Source organism: Octopus bimaculoides, chromosome 3 (assembly GCF_046866305.1).
Source record: "Octopus bimaculoides isolate indiv1 chromosome 3, ASM4686630v1, whole genome shotgun sequence".
NCBI classification, from domain to species: domain Eukaryota; kingdom Metazoa; phylum Mollusca; class Cephalopoda; order Octopoda; family Octopodidae; genus Octopus; species Octopus bimaculoides.
This window is the reverse complement of record NC_142930.1, coordinates 114,807,409-114,830,350: the sequence shown is the minus strand read 5'-3', so window position 1 is coordinate 114,830,350 and position 22,942 is coordinate 114,807,409. Positions and strand designations below refer to the sequence as shown.

At 39.1% G+C, this 22,942-nt stretch overlaps 1 protein-coding gene across 2 annotated transcripts in view; it reads right to left on the bottom strand.

Moving 5' to 3' along the window:
* Positions 1 to 22,425, bottom strand: part of LOC106873187 (uncharacterized) — a 41,015-nt gene extending 18,590 nt beyond the window's left edge. Inside the window, exon 1 of one of the 2 annotated variants that reach the window (XM_014920425.3) lies at positions 21,964 to 22,425. In XM_014920425.3, coding sequence (XP_014775911.1) covers positions 21,964 to 22,036 — 73 coding nt within the window. In that variant the 5' untranslated portion in view covers positions 22,037 to 22,425. Of the gene's footprint in view, positions 1 to 7,537; positions 7,886 to 21,963 lie in introns of those variants that run through there. The other variant, XM_089349487.1, reaches the window with a different exon arrangement.
* Between the last annotated feature and the right edge of the window lie 517 nt (positions 22,426 to 22,942).

Below are 22,942 nucleotides of genomic sequence, written 5' to 3'. Positions count from 1 at the left end.
CCTAATTTACCCAAAGCGAAATCGTGATGGCACCTGTACCAGTAGATCACTAAGAGCACTGTCCGAGGGTGATTGTTGCTAGAGCACCAGCTGTCTGGCTTCCGTGCCAGGGGCACGTAAATAACAACATTTGAACATTTCAGTGGCACGTGAAAAGTCATTCGAGTGAGTTCGTTGCCAGTACCGCTGGACTGGCTCCTGTGCAGGTGGCACGTAAAATACACCATTTCGAGCGTGGCCATTGCCAGTACCTCTTGACTGGCCTTCATGCCGGTGGCACGTAAAAGCACCCACTACACTCTCGGAGTGGTTGGCGTTAGGAAGGGCATCCAGATGTAGAAACTCTGCCAAATCAGATTGGAGCCTGGTGTAGCCATCTGGTTCACCAGTCCTCAGTCAAACTGTCCAGCCCGGATGTTAAACAATGATGATGATGATGTTTGCAAACAATTTAATTATCTTTATTTTTACTCTCAACTACAAGCACATTTGACAGACTGGCATTTAGTTGCCCGCTTTTACACTTTGACCTTCAACCCACAAATATGCTGTCTCTTTTATCACGACTGTAGTGACCTCTGCGTCTTGGATTCTCACTAGTTTCATTTCATGTTGACTTGGACATTCCTGATACACTCAACTCCTCATTTCTCTTCAGCTGGGTTGTGTCTGCCTAGTCAACCCAGACATGCAAACAAAACATACACACAAATTACAAAGTTTACTGATCTCTTTAGTCTTTTACTTGTCTCAGTCATTTGACTGTGGCCATGCTGGAGCACCGCCTTTAGTCGAGCAAATCGACCCCGGGACTTATTCTTCGTAAGCCTAGTACTTATTCTATCGGTCTCTTTTGTCGAACCGCTAGGTAACGGGAACATAAGCACACCAGCATCGGTTGTCAAGCAATGCTAGGGGGACAAACACAGACACACACACGTGCGTGAGAAGACCCGGCAAGCCAAGGAAGATCGTTGCCAGGGCCCCTGGACTGGCTCTTGTGCGGGTGGCACATAAGATGTACCATCCTGAGCGTGACCGTTGCCAGTACCGCCTGACTGGCCTTGTAGGGTTTTCGAGCGAGATCGTTGCCAGTGCCCCTGGACTGGCTCTTGTGCGGGTGGCACATAAAAGACACCATTTCGAGCGTGGCCGTTTTCGTGCGGGTGACACGTAAAAGCATCCACTACACTCTGTGAGTGGTTGGCGTTAGGAAGGGCATCCAGCTGTAGAAACTCTGCCAAATTAGATTGGAGCCTGGTGTTGCCATCCGGTTTCACCAGTCCTCAGTCAAATCGTCCAACCCATGCTAGCATGGAAAGCGGATGTTAAACGATGATGATGATGATATATATATATATATGACAGGCTTCTTTCAGTTTCCGTCTACCAAATCCACTCACAAGGCTTTGGTCGGCCCGAGGCTATAGTAGAAGACACTTGCCCAAGATGCCACGCAGTGGGACTGAACCCAGAACCATGTGGTTGGTAAGCAAGCTACTTACCACACAACCAGTCCTATGGTGAATACGAGCGAAGCAGCATTGAATTAAAATTCCACTTCAGTATATCATACTACATACCTATACTCAATTGAAAGGTGGTTTTGTCTGAAAGAAATTCTCTTTATAAACATAGTGTTAAAATCACAATACTCCCACATGCACACACATGTATATATATTAGACTAAGGCCCCAGAATATCCCACTTCTAAGAAATTCCATTCCTGTACACATTTACCTGTAGCTGTTGGCTTGTACCTATGCAAGAGGAATGTTAATAACACTGTCTTCTTTGTCAATCCTAAAAGCCTGCAAAGGTCATGTACATAGCACTTTCACCTAGATCAATGGATCTCAATCAATTTTTACCTGAGACCTCTTTGATTCCTATTTCGATCAGGTAGACACTCACAGTTACTTGATGTTCAAAAAATACTGTTATAATTTTATGATTAATAATTATTAGGAATTGTATATACACACACACACACACACATATACACATGTATATATACACACAAAAGCATATATAAACACACATATATACACACAAAAGCATATATAAACACACACACATATACACATGTACATATACATACACAGAGACACATACATAGACACATACATACACACATATATACACACACGCACGCATACATTATATATAATATATATATGTATATAGACGGGTTTCTGTATATATGTATGTGTGTATCTTCGTGTCTGTGCTTGTACCCCACCACTGCTTGACAACTGCTGTTGCTGTCCGTGACTTAGCAGTCCAGCAAAACTGACGGATAGAATAAGTACTACGCTTTAAATAAAGCAAGTCCTGGGGTCGATTTGTTCAACTAAAACCCTTTCAGATGGTACCCCACAAATGGTTTCAATACAGTTTTAACAGAAATATTTGGAAGAATTAAGTGAAAGTTCTCCGGTAATTTTCTTTCATGTAAATAAATGTTAATTTAAAAGTTTCCCAGCAAAATCTTATAAAATGACAATGTTCTAAAAGATGTACATGGTTATATGTTATATACTGAGGGTTAGTTTAAGTTAGGATTAAGAATTTGTTTGTAGTGCATCGCAAAATATGATTGCAAGTGTTAATTTGTTGTTTACTTTCATTAAATAAGTACAGCAATGTGAGAGAAATAAATACGAGACTCTGAAGTCTGGTGAACTCAATGAACGAATAAAAATAAATCAATATTAATTTATCATCTTGTCTAATATATAATTTTAACTAAAAATAATGCACTGATTCCATTTAACCTAGTGTTCTCCAGTTTTGCAAAAGCTCTCACCACCCTATACACTTACCAAAGATGTGCGCGCGCGTGCGTGTGTGTGTGTGTAAAGGTATTTGCGTAAAGGCAATAACTAAAGATGTGGGTCTGCCCCACCTCCACAAAAAAAAACGACCTGGTTTTATAATAACATTTTGAAAAAGGGATATTTTTGAACAAATTTTTTAAAAGATATTCTTCAAATGTTATAGATTCCGATTACTTTGGAGTTCGATGTAAACAAGTATAGCGGGGGGGGGGGGGAATTATTCACACCTCATCAAAACATATGGTTTAAAAAATTGTTTAAAAACTATCAATTTTCCAGAAAGTTATGAAGAAATAACTCGTGATGTGTGAATTATCCCAAACTCTTCTTCACTCTTCCGAAAAAGCATTTCACGGCAAATTCCAATCCAGCCCCAATCTATACCATTTAAAATGTATCTCGGGCAAATTTCGTTAGAAAATGCATTTTCATAAAGTTGTAAATGTCGGGGGCACAAATCTGTAGTTATGCCGTTTAACGTAAATGAGAAATATCACGAAACCCTGTAAAATGATTTGTAAAATGAACAGTAATTAAAATGGTACGGAAACGTTTAATGAGTATCAAAGATACCAGACAATATTTATCAGGCAAGCTTACGATGAGAAGCGAGCTACTTTCCTCGATTTTGCAGTTCACTGCCTAAAACTTGATATTTAAAACAGAACAATTGTTTAGAGAGAGAGGACAAGTGTACGCAACAATTATGTAAAGAGAGAGACAAGTGTACACAACAGCTGTCATACAAGAAGCTGACATGTAGCACGTACACCACAAAAATCAAAACAAAAAAAATCAAGAGACGAACGAGCACAAAACCCGCCAGATTCAAAATGGTCCAAAATAATCGGTTTCCTGGAAGCCAGGTAATTGGTTTGGAATCTGTACAGCAGGTGTGCCATACAGAATTTGCAACCTTTTGGATAGACGTACATGAAAAGTGAAAGTCTTTCTTCGGCAATTTCCGTAAAAAAGTTATATTTCTCATTTTTTTTTTCTTTTTTACAGCTAAATCGTTATTTTGTTGATAATTATTCAGATTAACGCCCGCACGATCTTCACTAGGGTGTTCGGGTTAGGGTTACTGTTTAGGGTTAGGGACGGAATTCCCTAACCCAAACCCTAAAACCCTAACCGTAACCCTAAACTCGGTGATCCTTCGGTAGTAGTCCGAGAAATGTTTTTAGACCACGTGTAACCCTAACGCTGATCCTAAAACCCAAACCCTAACACCCTAGTGAAGATCGTGCAGGTGTTAATATGAAAAATTACCTAGGGTTACGCCGAAAACGGGTGGTGTGCTTATTCTTTACCTCCGCCGTGTTTATGTGTATACCTATATATCTTTGTATATGTAAGTAATGTATATGTATGTATTTGTGTATACATGAAAATAGATGTATGTGTACATATATATACAAATATAGGGTTAGGGTTTGAGTTACGGTTAGGTTTACCCTGTGGATCTATATAAAAACCGGGGGGGGGGGGATCGAAATTTTGAAAAAAAATTTTCAGAATCGGAATCTCCATAGCCTAAAACGTGGGATTCCGTTAAAAAAATAATAAAACGAGGGGGGAAAGGTTCAGATTACATATAGTCCATCTCTACCACTATTTTAGGGTATACCTACACAAGTGTGCCTCCCATCGACTTTGTTTCCTCATAACGTTTGGAAAAATGGATAATTTTTAATAAAATTTTCTACAGGAGTGGCTGTGTGGTAAGTAGCTTGCTTACCAACCACATGGTTCCGGGTTCAGTCCCACTGTGTGGCACCTTGGGCAAGTGTCTTCTACTATAGCCTCGGGCCGAGCAAAACCTTGTGAGTGGATTTGGTAGACGGAAACTGAAAGAAGCCCGTCGTATATATATATATATGCGAGTAAAAGTAAGGAATTGAGAAATATCATTACAGATCAAAATATAACTCTCAGTAAGAGACAACCTAAAAACTTGAAAAAACTATTAACAAAGGCAAGGTTTGACCTCAGCAACAAAAATTAAACATTCACTGTATCCAAATGCAATGATAGCCGATGCGGCACATGCCGATCAATCCATACCGGCCCATATATGAACACAAAAACAGGGAAAATATTCACCAATGCGAACATGAACTGCAAAAGTAGAAATCTAATCTACTGCATCAAATGCCCTAATTGTGAAGAATTGTACGTTGGCCAGACAGGTAATGCACTATCGGAACGCTCACGGGTACATCGACAACAGATTAAAAACCCAGAAGTCCGCCAAATACCACTGAGTAACCATCTAGCAACATGTGGTCATCAAACTTTTATTATATTTCCATTCCATAAACTTTACAACCGGAATGAAATTGAAAGAAAATGCAAAGAAAAGGACTTTATTAAAAAATTCAAAACCACTCTTAACAAACAATGATTAAATCCATCTTACTTGGGGTTTAAAAATCTTATCCCTGTAACCAAAACACAAAAAATCTCTCAGATATCATCATTTCTATAAATAGATTTGGCATCATTTCTAAGAACAGCCAAACACCTACTGGGGTTTAAAAATCTTATCCCTACAACCCACACAAAACAATAAATTAAAATATCATCATGTCTAAAAATAGATTTAACATCAATTCTAAAAATAGCCAAACACCTACTGCTGCCGTCCAAACTTATTACAGTCTGTTAAAGTCTGTCATACCGGCCATGACGAAGGGAAATAGCCCTGAAACTCGAGTCGCCTTTATATATATATATATATATATTTATATATTTGATCCTTTATATTGAACACTCAATATTTCATCTACATTCAATACTTTATTTCATGGTGCCATCCATTTTTATTTTATTTTATTTTATATTGTATATCATATATATTGTATATTCCATATTCTATACCCCACATTAGTTCTGCAGGAATATAAATAAAACATAAAAAACAGACAGTGTTGGAACTCTTTTAAGCAAAATAATATATATATATATATATATATATATATATATATATATATATATATATATGTGTGTGTGTGTGTGTGTGTGTGTCTGTCCCCCCAACATCGCTTGACAACCGATGCTGGTGTGTTTACGTAACTTGGCGGTTCGGCTAAAGAGACCGATAGAATAAGTACTAGGCTTACAAAGAATAAGTCCTGGGGTCGATTTGCTCGACTAAAGGCAGTGCTCCAGCATGGCCACAGTCAAATGACTGAAACAAGTAAAAGAGTACAGTACTGTTTCTATTTCGCGTATTTTCATCTATCGCGGTTGTTTTGGAACGTAACACACGCGATAGTCGAGGGATTACTGTAAATATGCGTACTATCGCATATTTACAGTAATGCGTTTGCAACGACCCTTTTTTTTTCACGTAAAATTCCGGTGTAATCGTAAACTATACCATCTGTTAGGAATTTGTAGAAAGTTTCAATGAAAAATGTTAAATCTTTTGAAAGTTACGAGGAAACAAAACAGGGGGCACACACTTGGTAACTTTTGATCCTTTCACGCACGATTTTCACAAAGAAAAAGAAAAAAAACTCGAATTTTTTGCATGGAATCAAGTACCCTGACCTCCTAATATACTGCAAACTCATTTTTGTTCGGAGAAAAATAGGGCACTGTCATGGTATTAGCTGTCAGAATTGAAAGTAGAACTGACAAGGAACGTTACTGCTGGTTTGAGTTGATTCTTTGGCTACTGACTAGCCGGAGCTATCTATCTGTCTGTCTGTCTATCTCACTATCTCTCTCTCTATATATATATCTATCTATCTATCTATCACTCGTTCACCTCTGTTTGTGTCCGTAGAATTTATCAAATTAGAAAACTCAAATTTAATATAAAAATATATTTCCTGAAATTGCAAATTATTTAAAATATAAAAATATAATTTTCAACAGAGAGAATTTATCAAAATAGAAAACAAATGAAGTTTGAAGTTTAAAAATAATAGGATCGACCACTCACGACTAGCTAGCACGGACGCGCGACTGCGCGTTCGGGATCACTCTGCTTTAGTAGTACCCTTATAGTCTGTGTGTTTTCAAATGCATGGATATAGGTGTCAAATTTGTTCCAATAACTTTCGAGTGATAGATAGATAGATAGAGAGAGAGAGATAGAGACAGACTGACAGATAGCTCGTTCCGGCCAGTCATGGTATTAGCTGTCAGTAGCCAAAGAATCAACTCAAACCAGCAGTAACGTTCCTTGTCAGATTTTTCTACTTTCACTTCTGACAGCTAAATACCATGATAGTGCCAAAAATAGGGGGAAGGAGAACCGCACCCCCATATCCTGGAATCATTGGAATTTTTTTTTTTTTTTTTTTTTCGTTGACTGAATTCCGGTGACCTCCAAATATGCTACAAAATCCTTTTTGGGGCCCGGAAAACGGGGTGGGTGGAACCCTCGGAAATTTCACCTTCACTCCCCATTTTCAAATATATTTAGCTATTTCTTTCTTTACTCATAATTTTAGATAACATTTTGCAGAAATACGTTTTCGAGAGAGTGTGGATTACATTAAATTGAAAATTCAAAGTTTGAAATAAATAAGTGAAAATGCAGAGGCTGTATAAGTTAGTGATATCGAAGTCAGTGGAGAAATAACGAATGATAGTTATTCTAAAAAACATATACACGTTAGTTTGTATATGTGTACGAAACAAGTAAAAGTATATTAAAACAAAAATATCTTTTTCATACCTTTTAAAATCACTGGATATAATATATATAATAATCCCGAATATAGATTTTTTTCCTTTGCAATTTTTGGCGCTTTAATCTGTTTCATTTTTGTGTGGGGAGAGAAAGAGTGAGTGAGAGAAAGAAAGAGAGAGTGATTGGGTGACGAAGTTTACCTAAACATTGAATGAATAACAATCTATCATAATTATATACATCATTATCATCATCGTTTAACGTCTGCTTTCCATGCTGGCATGGATTGGACGTTTTGACTGAGGACTGGCGAAGGGGCCAGTCAGATGGCACTGGCATCGATCACGCTTAAACGGTACTTTTTACGTGCTGTCGGCACTGGCATCGGCCGCGCCAGTGCCGGAGGCGCGTAAAAATATTATCATTCGTTATCTCACCACTGACTTTGGTACCACTAACTTCTATAACCTCTACATTTTCACTTATTCATTTCAAACTTCTTTGAATTTTCAATCTAATATAATCCATACTCTTTCGAAAACGTATTTCTGCAAAATGTTATCTAAAATTACGGGTAAAGAAAGAAATAGCACAAAATATTTGAAAATGGGGGGTGGGGAATTGCCGAGGGTTCCACCCCGCCCCGTTTTCCGGACCCGAAAAAGGGTTTTGTAGCATATTAGGTCACCGGAATTCAGTCAACGAAAAAAAAAGAATTTCTAATGATTCTGGGATAGGAGGGGAGGGGGTCCGGTTTTCCCCCACCCCTTTTTGCGAACAAAAATAAGGGGTTTGCTGCATATTAGGTCAGGGTACTTGATTCCATGCAAAAAATCCGAGTTTTTTTGTTTTTTTTCTTAATGAAAATCGTGCGGATGAAAAGATGAAATTTCCGAGGTTTCCACCTCACCCACCCCGTTTTCCGGACCCCCAAAAAGGGTTTTGGGATCTATTTTAAAACGGGGGCCACATTTTTCATTAATGTTTTACGTAGTGTTTTTGGTACGGAAAGACTTTCAAACTTCGTATACTTATCTATTTTGTGTTATAGAACAGAAAAATATTTTTGTATTCGAATTTATTTCATGTAAAAAATTCTTATTTCGATAATTTCAACTAATCACTGACAAGTATTCAGTTGTTTATATTTACTCCTTTGGTTGATTAAGCGATGTAAAGCGTATTTTATCTCCATACCTTCATTTTATTTGCTTTTTTCATTTTAAATTTGCTTTAACCCTAACCCTAACCCTAGGGTTAGGGTTAATTGTTTCAGAATCGTTTGTTTATGTAGTCGGCACTTAATGTATATCGGCTGAATGGACGTCAGTGATTGGTTGAAATTACAGAAATACGACAACTTTCACATGGAATAACTTATGGATTTCTTTTTTTTTTTAAGAAGACTAAGAGAAAAAGATGTTTTATATGACACATTCTACCAGTGTTCCAAGTTTCAAAGTGTTTCGTTAATGAAAAATGTGGCCCCCGTTTTAAAAAAGATCCGGGTTTTGTAACATATTAGGAGGTCACCGGAATTCATTCAACAAAAAAAAAATTCCAATGATTCCAGGATATGCGGTGGGGTGGGGAAACCGGTCCCCACTCCCATTTTTTCCGAGCTAAAATAAGGAGTTTGCAGCATATAAGGAAGTCAGGTTACTTGATTCCACGCAAAAAATCCGAGTTTTTTTTTGTTTTTTACTCAGTGAAAATCGTGCGGGTGAAAGAATCAAATAATACCGCATATTTGTGTTGGTATGCCAGCCTATCTAGAACAATGAATGATTAAGTGTTACTTTGTTTATTTTGACAGTACTTTATTTAATCGTCCCAGGGAAGGGTGAAAATTAAAATCAATTTTGGTGTGTCTTGAACTCAGAAAATCAAAGAAACGAAACTTATTGTTGGAAAACATTTATTTCGATGTTCCAGTCCAATGCTAAACATTATACATTTGTAAAAATACCAATTTTGATGTTTTGAAAGAATATATCTCGTGACGAGGAATCGAATCATGCTTCTATTATTTACCAGGCGAGAAACCAGACGGTTTAGCTCCATGTCCAACCCTCATCAACTAGATCTATAATCAAACGCATTCCAACCGTAACCATCACATCTTTTTCCTATTCTGCACATAGCACCACATTTTCGAATCTATCGTTCGTTTTCGAAAGCGGTTACCGTTTTAGATGTTGAGGGAGATTTACTTGCTATTTCTAGCAGTTTGGGGCAACAGCGAAGAGGCTCCCTCGCTGACTAGCCTAGTGAAGTCTTGTTAACCATCAAGTAGTCACCTCATTTTGAGATAAAATGTGACACGAGTCTTGTCTGTGCTTTTCCTCGCCTTTTTAATGTCATTTCAAGTTGTTTACAATTGGTACAGTACTTAATAGTGTTTATCCGTCACTACAGACATACACAAACTTAGAAGGCCAATATAAATATATACACTCGAAAAATGTATGTTTATTTATGTTTACGAGTTAGATATGAAGAAGAAAGCAACAAATATAATAGCATTTCATTAAATGATTGTGACAATATCCAATGATGCCATAAAACTTTATGGCCTAGTCAGGCAGCGAAAGACATACCTCGAGTTTTTAATTTAAGTTTTATGTATTTTTTTTTTTTTACTTGTTTTAACACATAAACCAGTTAGAAATAAAATAGTAGCCGACTGAGTAAACATGACGCAGTTTCATTTCACCGTCTTCACAATCAGTGATATCTTGTCAGCAGATCTAGATTACGACTTTCCCTTGTCAACTTCTTTGGAGTCGACATGAGTCAGCAGGAATCAATGAATTCATATAGAGCCTATCTGCGATCACCTCTATAGCTGAAATGAGCTCGCCGTGAACCTACTTTCACAGCTGAAATGAGTTCACCAGGAGCCTCTTTCTTTAGTTGAAATGAACTCACCGCGAGGCTAACCTATAGCTGCAATGAGATAACCGTGCGTTTCTTTCCGTGGTTGAAATGAGCTTGTTGTGAAGTTAACCTCTATAGCTACAATGAGATCACTATGAAGCTACCTCTACAGCTGAATTGAACTCACCAAGAGCGTACCTCTAACTGAAATGAGTTCAAGAGCATGTGTCAACAGTAGAAATGATTTCTCGTATCACCAACTTCAGTAAAAATGACCTTTTCCTTAGCCGCAGCTCATCGCCGTTAGAACTGATCTTCCCTACAGTTTTACTTCAATAGTGGAACTTAGCTTACCACCATACTATATCTCTTCAAAAGAAACGAATAAGCTCCACTGCAGTAAAAATTATTATTAAAGATCAATAGGAACCGATCTTTCTCTTTCATGAGATATTTCTCGTAATGCTCGCACAAAGAATTATTTTGAAAAAAAATTAAGTTATATTATGAGGAATTTTTTTCTATGAAAGTGTCTTTCAAAATTTTAATAACCACCGAAATTTTTTAACAGCACGAACCGTAAAAGTTACAAGAATACTTGTAAGAAGTGTAGGAAAATATTTGACTGAATAACTGCCGGTATATTATTAAATGCAGCCTGGAACCAAGTTCTTCGATTCATAGATCTTTGAATGGAGAACTGGTCAGACACTTATTTGAATCGTCAATCGTCTATTACAAATATTTATTTCGTTAATTTTTTCCCCTCCAATTCCTTACTTCACAAAGTTAGTTAAATGAATAAAAAAAAAAATATCTCGCGCGTAGTTTATAGAATTGGCTATTTAACTTGGCGCACTGCAGGAACTAATTCAAAACTTCAATACTATTTGATTTTGTCCCTGTCAATCTATCAACGACCTCTACCTGTAAAAGTTACCGTTTTTTTTTTTAAGTTCTTTAGATAATTCTTTCACAGAAGAAAACAACCGCCCAATTCTTTGTCGGTTTCTTTCTCTATGAGGTAAATATAAGTGATAGCTATTCCGAAAGTCCGCTGCTAAGAGATTACACTCGCCGCTTGAGACGAGAGTAAACGGAAAAGATTTACTAATGGAGTAGCGCAATTTGTCAACGAAAATAATTTTAATTTCTAAATCCAGAATTTAGGAAAGCCAGATAGCTTATTTTATCAGTATTCATATATATAAAGTCTATTCCATGTTCTTTTATTCTTCTACTAAATAAATACCGTGTTTGATAGCATAAAAACCGAATTGGTATATTAGACGCATCCAAATTTCGGCAGCGCATATCCAGAAGTTTTTGATGCAGGAAAGCATGTAACAGAGGCCCCCAACTTCGAATTTAGCTCGCGGGTGATTTTTTAAAGATACTTTAGCATCTAAAATAGCATATAAAATACCATCATATACGGTGCTTAATTCCTATGATGACAATTTTGATCGAAGATCAAAATGTTAATCCAAAATCAAAATGTTGATCCAAGATCAAAATGCCACATTTTAGAAGAGCTATCTCTGCCCAACCTGAGCAATTTTGGAGAACCAAGTTAGCAGTAATGAACTGACCGAAAGGTAGTTAGTTGTAGGGTACCCTGACTCTATCAAGGAGGACACTTCCCATCTCTATGAGTTGGTTGCACAAACTTTTTTTAAAAACGTTTTTGTATTTCCCACACTTTTTTCTAACTTTGTGTAACATATGTATAGATCCTAGAACCCAATAAAGGTTTTTTTTTTTAAATCAATTTCCGCTGAGGAGGTTGAAAATTACAAATTGGAGTGGTAGCTGGAAATTTCATCTATTAAAATTCTTCCTAAAAATCTGTGGCCATTTTCCAGCAATGCTTTTGCTCCTCGTGTTTCCTTTGAAGGGAGGATAAAACCAAGATTCGAATCACGTACTGAAGACGACATAATCGACTGGTTCCTTCTCTTAAATTTGACACCAAATGGTCTGTGCAAAAATGTATGCACTTTATTAGGTCTGATTCGGCTTCACTATTAAGACTCTTCTCTCTTTCTCGCTTTCCAAGCATTTTCTGCGCCCACTATACTTGGGACTACCCCCATCACCAGCAGGAATATTGGGAGGATGGTAATCTTCAAGCACCTCCTCCCTAGGATCCTATCGGAAGCAACTGTCATTACGCTTTCCGACGGGATTCCGTAGCGTGACCAACTGAGACTACGGATATCATCTAACCATCTCATTCATGGTCCACATGGATTGAAGAATCTGCCTGGCTATTCTCTCCTGTAGCATTTTTTTTTCTTTCATAATCAAGAAGACAAAAACTTGATATTCATTTTCAACTGTTTCTTAATAGTGCAGTCAAGTATAAAGTGTTAAAAAATCTCGTCACTCTTCAGCAACCTGATTGGTAACGAAAACAATTTCACTATAAAATGGTGTAACTGTGTCAATGAGCAGGTCTTTGACACTTCATAAATGACCATGCAGTTAAGAGATAAACGAAAATTAAGTATAAGTTTCTGTTTCGTTGTTATTTTTATCTTTTAATGTGTAAAACAACAGCCACAAGATTTTTTTTTCTTCGTGTTTTAACGCAGTCAGTTCGTGTCATTTACCAAGCAAGTATAAATCCACTTTCTCTCTTCTCCCTCACTCTTCTAAGGAGGAGAAGTTAGAAATAAAGCTGAATGTAGCTTGTATTAAACTCGTGCGCAAATTGCACTATTTCATACTTAGTTTTCAGAACTGGGCAAAAACTGGGGTGTGATGGGGCAAAGTTAAACGTATGAAAGAGAAAAATGCTGTACCGAAATTTAACACTAAATTGGTGTGCGACACGTACAGGGTTGTTAGTTTATCAATCCCGAAAGTTTCAATTAACTCTTGTAAGATTCGAGGACCTATTCCAGATCCGGATTCGAAATCGATATAGAGCAGCACTTCTTAACCTAGCGAAAATTCTCCTTGTAATTTCCAGAAGGAAATCGAGATACCAAGTGCAAATGTTCTTTTTTTTTGTGGTGGTGGTGGTGGTGGGGGAGACTGAAAAATTCTTTATGATAATTAATGTTTTTTAATGATTTACTAAATATATCATGTTAAATACACCGTTATGAATGTATGCTAACGCACACGACTGCTGTTTATCTTATGAAGAGAGGTTAGCCGTGATTTGTTAAAGGGGAGAAGGTATACAATGTGAAGAAACACTGACGTAGAGGAACAATACTCCGGAGTTTTACTATTTATATTAATTCCCGACCCATCAATTGGATAATTCTACTGAGCAGTCAGCCATTCGTCGAAGAGTCGATGTTGTCTTTCATGCCATTGTGATCGATAAAAATCAGCACTGAGAATGTACTAGAGTCGATACTATCGACTGACTGGCTGACTGACTCTTTTCAAATTTGTTGCAGCGTTTTCAATAGAAAATCATTAAAAATGATTCCATATTTTGACATGAACGACCAATGGTAGAATTGTCAGAACATCGGATGAAATGCATTACGGTATTTATTCCGACTAGTTATGTTCTGCATTCGAATCCCTCCGAGGTTGACATTGGCTTTCATCCTCACGAAATCGATAAAGATAACACTGATAATTATGAAATACGGTGGATTTAATCGACTACATGTCCAGAATCCGTTGGGCAGTCCGACGCTGCCGTCAACTTCGTTCTAACGTCACTGGGGCCAAACTATATCGTCCCCTGTTCGTCCCTCGTTCAACATCGGTTGCCATTTTAAGGAGAGACCTGCCACGTGGGCAACTGCTATTTTCCATACGACTTTACGTTGGCCTGTACTGGAGAGAGGGCACTCCAGTGCCGCTTCACCGTATACTACTAACACAGACTATTGGTGTCGCCGGTAGGATACATGCTTATTTTACCGTAAAATTAGTCATCGTAATAACAATGGCTGAAAAACAGACAGTAGAACTTATTAAATTGTTTAGGGAACAAATGGACAAGCAAATGCAACAACATAAGAGAGATATGGACACTGTTAAAACTGTTTGGTGCTCGACAAGTTGAAGGCGATCCCAGTGGCTATTTTTCAGCTGCTTCGACAACGGTGTCGATTCCACCATTTGCTGCATTTGATTCGGCGACAGAGCTATGGCCTGATTACTGGTCAAGATTCCGTACGTTTGTGGCTGCTAATGCTGTACCTGAACAACGCATAGCACAAGTGTTCCTGACCAATCAGACCGCTACTGTTTACAAACAATTTGCTAATCTGGCTACCCAACAAAATCCGCCTAAAGATATCAACAACTTGACAATGGACGAAATCGTTGACTTCATGAAAGAACAGTTTGACCCTAAACTTTTCATTGTGAGAGAGCGTTTCAAGTTTTGGAGTGATATGCAGCGGAAGCCAGGCGAAACTCTCCAGGAGCTGGCAGCACGTATACGCCAGGATGCAGCTACCTGTGATTTTCCAGCGATCACCAACCCACAGGATGAAGCTCTGAGACAGAGATTCATATGTTCAGTCAATAATGAAGCGGTTCTGAAGGCGCTTTTTAAGATAAAAGACACAGAACTAGATTTTGCTCGTGCTGTCCAAGTTGCCATCGAGACTGAAGACGCAGCAAAGGTTGCAAAAGAAACTGTATACGGTTCCAAAACCAAGCAGGTGTACAAGGTTCAACAGAACAAGAACAAGAATAAGAGTCCTCAAAAGAAACATCAGCAGTCTTATTCCACAAACCAGGAGAAATGCTACCGATGTGGAAAGGCTCACAAAGCGACAGACTGTCCTTTCAGGGAAACCAAATGTCATTTTTGTGACAAAAAGGGACATTTGCAAGCGGTGTGTAGAAAAAAACAACATCAGCAACGCAATGGCCATTCACAAACTCCCGTGAAAAGAATCACAAAAGCTGAGCTAGTCAAGGCGATCCTAGGCGAAGTTTCCCAAGATGCTCATAGTTTAATTGTGCTTGTAACAATCCAGAACAGACTGTTCACAATGGAATTAGACACTGCTACTACAGGCAATTTTGTTTCCTTGTCAGTCTGGAAACAACTTGGAAGACCAAAGCTGCAAGATGTCAAGCATCGCTATGAATCTGCCAGCAAGCACGACCTGCCTGTTCTGGGAACTTTCATGGGCCAAACCAAGGATCCAACAATTGGTAAGCAGGATCTTATACCTTACATAGTCACCAAGATCTCTGATCTTAATTTGCTGGGACGAAATGCTATCCAGACTCTGGGAATTTCCGTAGACACTGCTCTAGATTTGAAAAGCATAGACAGCCAAGCCAAGAGGGAAGGGGCTGAAGTGATGTATCCAAAGACCTCAAGTGAGCCATATGTTTCCCTGCAGCAAGATTGTCACAATATGTGTGATGAATTTCCAGATCTTTTCAAGCAAGAATTGGGATGTCTCAAGAACTTTGAACTGGAAGTGAAGTTCAAATCGGACGCAACACCAGTGTTTCACAAGGCACGTCCGGTCCCATTTGCTCTTCGTGATGACCTGGCCAAAGGTTACGAAGAAGGTATCACCAAGGGAATCTGGAAGCCAGTCCAGTTCAATGAATACGGAACACCAGTGGTACCGATTCGTAAAGCACACGCTTCAAGCAACCTGAAGCCCAAACTACGGATTTGTGGTGACTACTCTGTGGGAATTAATGACCAACTTGCTGATCACCGTCATCCAATGCCACTCCCTGCTGAACTGATGCAGAAACTCGGAGGTGGATTCGGATATACAAAGATAGACCTTGCTGATGCCTATAATCAGATCAAGCTGGCTCCAGAGAGTCAACGCAGACTCGCACTCAGAACTCAGCGTGGAGTACTCCTGCAACAACGACTCCCTTTCGGAATCAAGTCAGCACCTGGTTACTTTCAGGAGATCATGGAAAACCTGACCCATGACCTACCTGGAGTGGCCGTCTTCCAGGATGACATGCTCGTCAGTGGGAAAGATGCAAACAGTCACCTAAACAACCTAAAGTGTCTGCTCACACGTCTAAGCAACAATGGACTCAGATGTCGCCGTGAAAAGTGCCAGTTTGCACTACCCAGTGTAGAATACCTTGGACACATTTTGTCGGCTGAAGGGATCCAAGGTCGAAGCAGTCTTAAAGATGCCATCTTCAACGAACGAATCAAGCTTGAAATCTTTCCTAGGTTCAGTTCAGTTTTATGGAAAGTTTATCCCAAACTTAGCCAGTATAGCAGAGCCACTCTATTGTCTTACAAAAAAGTCAACTATTTGGAAGTGGGGAGATGAGGAACAGTCAGTTTTTGATCACTTGAAAAATGTACTTTCATCAAGTCAAGTTCTGATACACTTTGATCCAAACAAAAGTTTGGGACTGGCTTGTGACGCATCAAACGTTGGTATTGGAGCAGTCCTGTTTCACCGCTATCCTGATGGAAGCGAGCGCCCAATAGCCAATATGTCCAAGACTCTCGCTTCTGCACAGCGTAACTACAGTCAAATTCAAAAGGAAGCCCTAGCTATCATATTTGGCATGCAGAAGTTTTACCAATATTTGTACGGTCGTAAATTCGTACTCGTGACTGACCACAAGCCACTGACATCACTATTCAGTCCGAGGAAAGGGACGCCACTTCTCGCTGCTAACAGACTAGCACGATGGGCCCTGTGGCTGAACCAGTTTGACTACACCATTGAATATCGGAAATCAGCAGATCATGGCAATGCTGATGCCCCCAGTCGCTTGCCATTCGGTGATGACAACGACTTTGACAGAAAGGAAAATGGTGAAGACATAGACATGGTGTGTGCCATCAAAGCTCTTAGTATTCAAGTCCAACCTGTGGATGCTAATCTTCTCCGGCAAGAGTCAGGGAAAGATCCAGTAATATCTACAGTGATGCGCTACGTCCGTGAAGGCTGGCCACCAAAGAACATGGAGATCAATGACGAAGTCAACAAGTTCCGTAAGTTATCAAACGCACTTAGTATCTGCCATGGATGCCTTATACGTGGATCTAGAGTTGTGATTCCACATAGCTTGCAGCCAAAGATCCTCAATCTTCTGCATCTTGGACACTTTGGCATGGAACGCATGAAACTACTAGCAAGAACTGCTGTTTATTGGCCTGGTATCGATGCTGCTCTCGAGATAGCCAGTCGACGATGTGATTCGTGCAACGAACATCAAAGGCAGCCATCTAAGCCTCCAGTTCACCCATGGATGTTACCAGAAAAGCCGTGGAGTCGCTTACACCTGGACCATGCAATAAATTTTATGGGTAGAGATTGGCTGGTGATCACAGATGCTTATTCCAAGTACCCATGCATTCATCCTACTTCCTCCACGTCCTCCAAAGCCACTTTAAATCTGCTTGAGGAAGACTTTGCACACTCCGGATTTCCTCACACACTGGTCACCGATAACGCACCAACTTTTACGTCTGGGGAGTTCCAGAGCTGGTGCAAAGAACGCGGGATCACACACCTGACAGGTGCACCTTACCACCCAGCTACCAACGGAGCAGCGGAACGTTTGGTGCAGACTTTCAAACAAGCTCTGAGGAAGTCTTCTCTTCCACCGACACGAGCACTTCAAGAATGTTTGATGCAGTACCGGAGAACACCGACATCCTGTGGATTCTCTCCAAGTGAACTTTTGAATCACCGGAAGATACGAACAAGGATTGATTCTTTGCTGCCATCGCCAGCACACATTGCTCAAGGCAAACAGTCTAAGGAAGCAGATAAGTCTCAGATGACTCCAAGCTCGGCTGATGTCGCTAAAGTTACCAGGCAGTACAAGGCCGGAGATCCTGTGTATGGAGATCCTGTGTATGGACCTCGCCGAGACAAAGATCCCCGGTGGGTACCAGCAATCATTAAGAAGTCATTGGGTACTCGCTGCTTTAACGTGAAGGTCATACCTCATGGCCCGATGTGGAGACGACACTGGGAACAGCTGCGACCGCGGTACACAACTGAGGAAGACAATGAACCTGGTGATGCAGAAAACACTGTATTTCAATTTGTAACAGATCATCCGATGGAGATCTCGGAAACTGTGCCACTAACTCAACGACAAACCAGACCCAAGATCATGTTACCCGTTCCAGAGTATGGACCAGACAACCCAAGACGATCCAAGAGAACCCGTAAAACCCCTGAGAGACTTTGCTGTTGATACTTCTTGTGTAGCATCAATTTCAGTGGGGAGGTGTTATATGGACTGTTAGATATGTAATTCGTCTGACGTTCCGTGTGTCACTGTGGTTCGTCTGAGTTCATTGTTTCATTGTTGTTGTTCTGAAGGACTGGGGTAGTAAAATGTCATTTATAGATATGGCGGACATGATTCTTGTTTATTCATAACGAACATTGGGTGAGTGCGTTCTTTGTATGTAATTGAATAATAAATGTAATAATTAAATTGTACAACTCGTTGTGTTATCTCTGCGAGTATCTCACGAGAGGAATACAACACAGACAGATTCGGAACTTTCCATGTACACAAATCCTTCGCCCCGAGAGATATATAGATGTCGATGAAAATTCTAAGACTATACAGGCACAAAGTATAGAAACATTTGAACTGACCCCTATTATACTACCGGTACTTATATTTGTCATTCCTCCACCCCTTTAAAATTTAATCACAAACTACAAGAGAATGATACAAAGAAATAATTCTGAATCTGGCATTTTCTACTGTCTGCAGAACGATGTGATATGGGACGTTGTGTTCATATTTTACAGACTTAGAGGTCAGTGCCATCATAAAGCAGGGTATACTCAGACGTTACCCGGGGACTTCATGGGTCTGGATGCCAAATGCTAATCTGTAATGGTTGTATATATAGGGGCTACAATACGTTGTTTTGCTCGGAAACTTAAAATAATGTTACGGTGACCCCGTCATGGATCACCAACTTTTTGCAGTAGCCCTCTAATTTTTTTTTTGTTTTCTTATATTAACTCATGGCCCACATGTATATATCTTACATATAAAAATATCCCACCACCCCATAATCCATCCAGTCATTTTCATGACAGGAAATGTTTATCTAAGCAAAAATTTAATCGTGGCACAAAAGACTATCTCAATGACCCACAAATTCATAAAATAAGAAAATTATTTTAGGAAAATCTGTGGCCTACAGTGAATACTTGTGGCCAACTTGTGGGCCAAAGCCCATCTGTTGCAGACACCAACCTTTGAGCAGTACCGTCTCCAGGTATGGACACATCAAATAGTTACCTTGGGGCCCCAGTGCACCTCTTTTCCTGCGGCCCATGTAATATTAACAGGGACAATTGTTTATATTGCTTAAAATTGAACTGTATCCCAATGAGGGATGTGGGCTTTCTCTAAATCCCAACATGTTACTCCGATTTTATCCCTAATTAGTCAAAGAACATGACCAGTGCACAGGCATGGCTCTGTGACTAAGAAACTTGCTTTGCAATCACATGGTTCTGAGTTCAGTCTCACTGCGTGGCACGGTGGTTCAGCGAATGAAGCCGACAGAATAAATATCAGATAAAAAATAAAAACAAAACGTAAGTACTGGGGCTGATGTGGCGACTAAAACCCTTCAAAGTAGTACCTTAGTGTGACTGCAGTCCAATGACTTGAACAAATAAAAGATAGATGGATTTACTATAAAGATGAGTAGTTGCTTACGTGTAAAATAACTGCTAAGCAGCTTCTAAATTACAAAGCCTAAAAAGGGATTAGATTTTCTTATGGGAATCTAAATGTTTGCTTTTGTTTTTCTTGGACGTATATGAAATGTACTCTTATACCATTTATCAATATTTACCGGGTGGAATATCGATTTGCATAATACGCGCAGACACAACGATGGGCGAATTACAAAGGAGCTTGACCGATTCCACTCCACCTCTATCTCTCTTTTCTTCTGTGTGTGCGCGCGCGTATAGGTAGAGATGGACTATATGTAATCTGAACCTTTCCCCCCCTTATTTATTAATATTTTTATGGAGATTCCGATTCTGAAAAAATATTTTTTGAAAAATTTCAATTCCCCCCCCCCCCCAAGCAGGCTATTTACATGCTAGAAATAATAGCCAAATCTCACAAAACTAGTGTTAGGGTCAGGGTTAGGGTTACGGTCAGGGTTAGGTTTACCCTGTGGATCTATATAAAAACCGGGGGGGGGGTCGAAATTTTGAAATTGAGATTTTTGAAATTTTTTTTTCAGAATCGGATATATATATATATATATAGATAGATAGGTAGACAGTGTTTCACCATTACATTTCCTTGCGTGTATAGTATAAGGCACACAGCATGCCACTGAGGCCGTCCTTCGCCTGTCTATACAAACTTGTACAGCAGACCCGAAAGTACTGTCGCCATAGTGTCGTCTGTGGCGGACCGTTCCCATCACCCCCACTCAGTTGCTATCTGTCTGTCTATTTGTCTAAATATGCACACACACACACACACACACACACACACACACACACTTGCAATTACTCACAGTAATAAATTTGTGATCTTGCAATCTGCAAGAAATAGCAGCCAAAAATGTCCCTCAAATTACACATTAATATAATGCACATTAGACGAAACAGCTAGATACTTTGGTTGATTATTTACCCCGTCACACAGATACATACATACATACATACATACACACACGTTTACACACATTCAAACAAACTGTTAGGACTAGGACGGTGAGGGCCAGTGCAAAGCCGAATGTCGATGCACCACTTGAAATACAGACGGGTTCGTCACGGCTAGAATGACTTTGATCGTGAGTCTGCTCATACAGGGCCCACCTGGGTTAAACTGTAGGACAATAAAGGGAATTTGAGAGCCCCCAAGGTTAGTTTACAAGAGAAATATAAAACCTATGTGTGAGTGCGTGATTTATTGATAAACGAAAAGAATTTATCGATAATGTTAAAAACTGTATCAGTTAATCTTTATTTTAAGATGGTTAATAATCAACTCTCATTTCGTGTCGAAATTTTAAAAAAAAAAAGACAGTTAAGGCAAATAGAACTACGTTGAAATGAGTGTGAAGCCTGCCCTACTGCATTACAGCATATGTTCGACTGTGTATATGAATAACAGGACACATACAGAAACCCCACATTACAGAATAGAAAGAAAAAGCAAGGAGAGAGCTTAAAGGAATAAATTTCTGTAAATTCCACTCAACAATTAGACATTTTACTGTAATATATTATTATAGGATTTCCTTTTTCTATGTGTCTGTGGCTAAGTCGTTGGAGAATAACATCCGCATAAGCAACATAACGAAAATAGAAGAAAACAAACAATACTACACTTGCATAGACGGATGTAAATGTTATTGCTTAACGTGCCAAAAATCCACAAGAAATGTTGTTGAATTTAGTCAATATAGAAGTAAACATATTAGAAATACAACTAAAAACATTATTTTTTTTTTCACTTTGTTTTTGTAGTTGATATTAAGTGGGTGTTAGGTAGCTTCCTTCATGCCAAATAATTTTAACGTGCTGCTACTCCTACAACTAAGATGAATAGTGATCGGTAATAATCAAAATGGTAAATATATTTGATAAAAAGTAATTTAAAGAACTATGGTGCAAACTTACAGTTGAATGCATATTCCGAATATTCGCTACCATCCATTCCAATAACAACGGTTCTACCTTCGGACGACGACATGGTTATAAACAAATTCTTTTTCTTTTTTTTTCTTTCCCCTTCTACAGAACCAATTATTCTTAAAGTAAGCTTTCTAAACGACTGCAGTTGCGACCGACCGCTTGTTTATATATGTATATGTACGTGCGCGAGAGAGGGTGTGTGGTGGTGTGCGTTGAATGTAAGCCACCTGATACAGACTCTTCCACCACTTGTTTGTACTTTAACCTTTGTAATGAGATACGGTTGACATCTTATTTAACGAAGACAATGCATGTAAATATAGATACATATATGTACATCGATAAATTGTCTTTCTCACTTTATTCACCCTTTTGGAACGAGATTAAAACTCATTCTAGTCTATGTGTGACTGACCTACATATCCGGCCGGGAGGGAGGAAAAAAGCGAAACAAAACCGCTTCGTTCATTGATCGTAGAGTGAAAAGAAAGGAAAAAAGGAAAGAATTGTCTGGAAGATAGGCCAGTAGGAGTAGGCTTTGATGGGGGCGTTTTCTATGTATGGAAAATAAGATACAAAACATGAATTCTTTTAATTTCTCTTTAGATTAATCGATTTATTTTGACTAATCACAAGGTATTTGGCTGAATGTTTCAATAGGTGAGCTGATGTGGGTGTGTATGTGTGTGTGCGTGTGCGTGCACAGCTGATGGAATCTACTTGAGTATGGGGGGGGGGATTTTTGTAGTTCGATTTGCCAAAAGTAGCAGCTAAATCTCTTAAATCGCACCCTACCGTCTTGAAAATTAAAGGAATCCTGGATATTGTGGCTGAAAAATAGACGACTGGAAAGCCTCCGATAGGTCTACTCGTTCAGATTCGACCTAGGGCCAAACCACAATCCTCTTCACACACAAATATAAAGGAAAATCAATGACACTGGATTTGAACTCTGACCTCATAT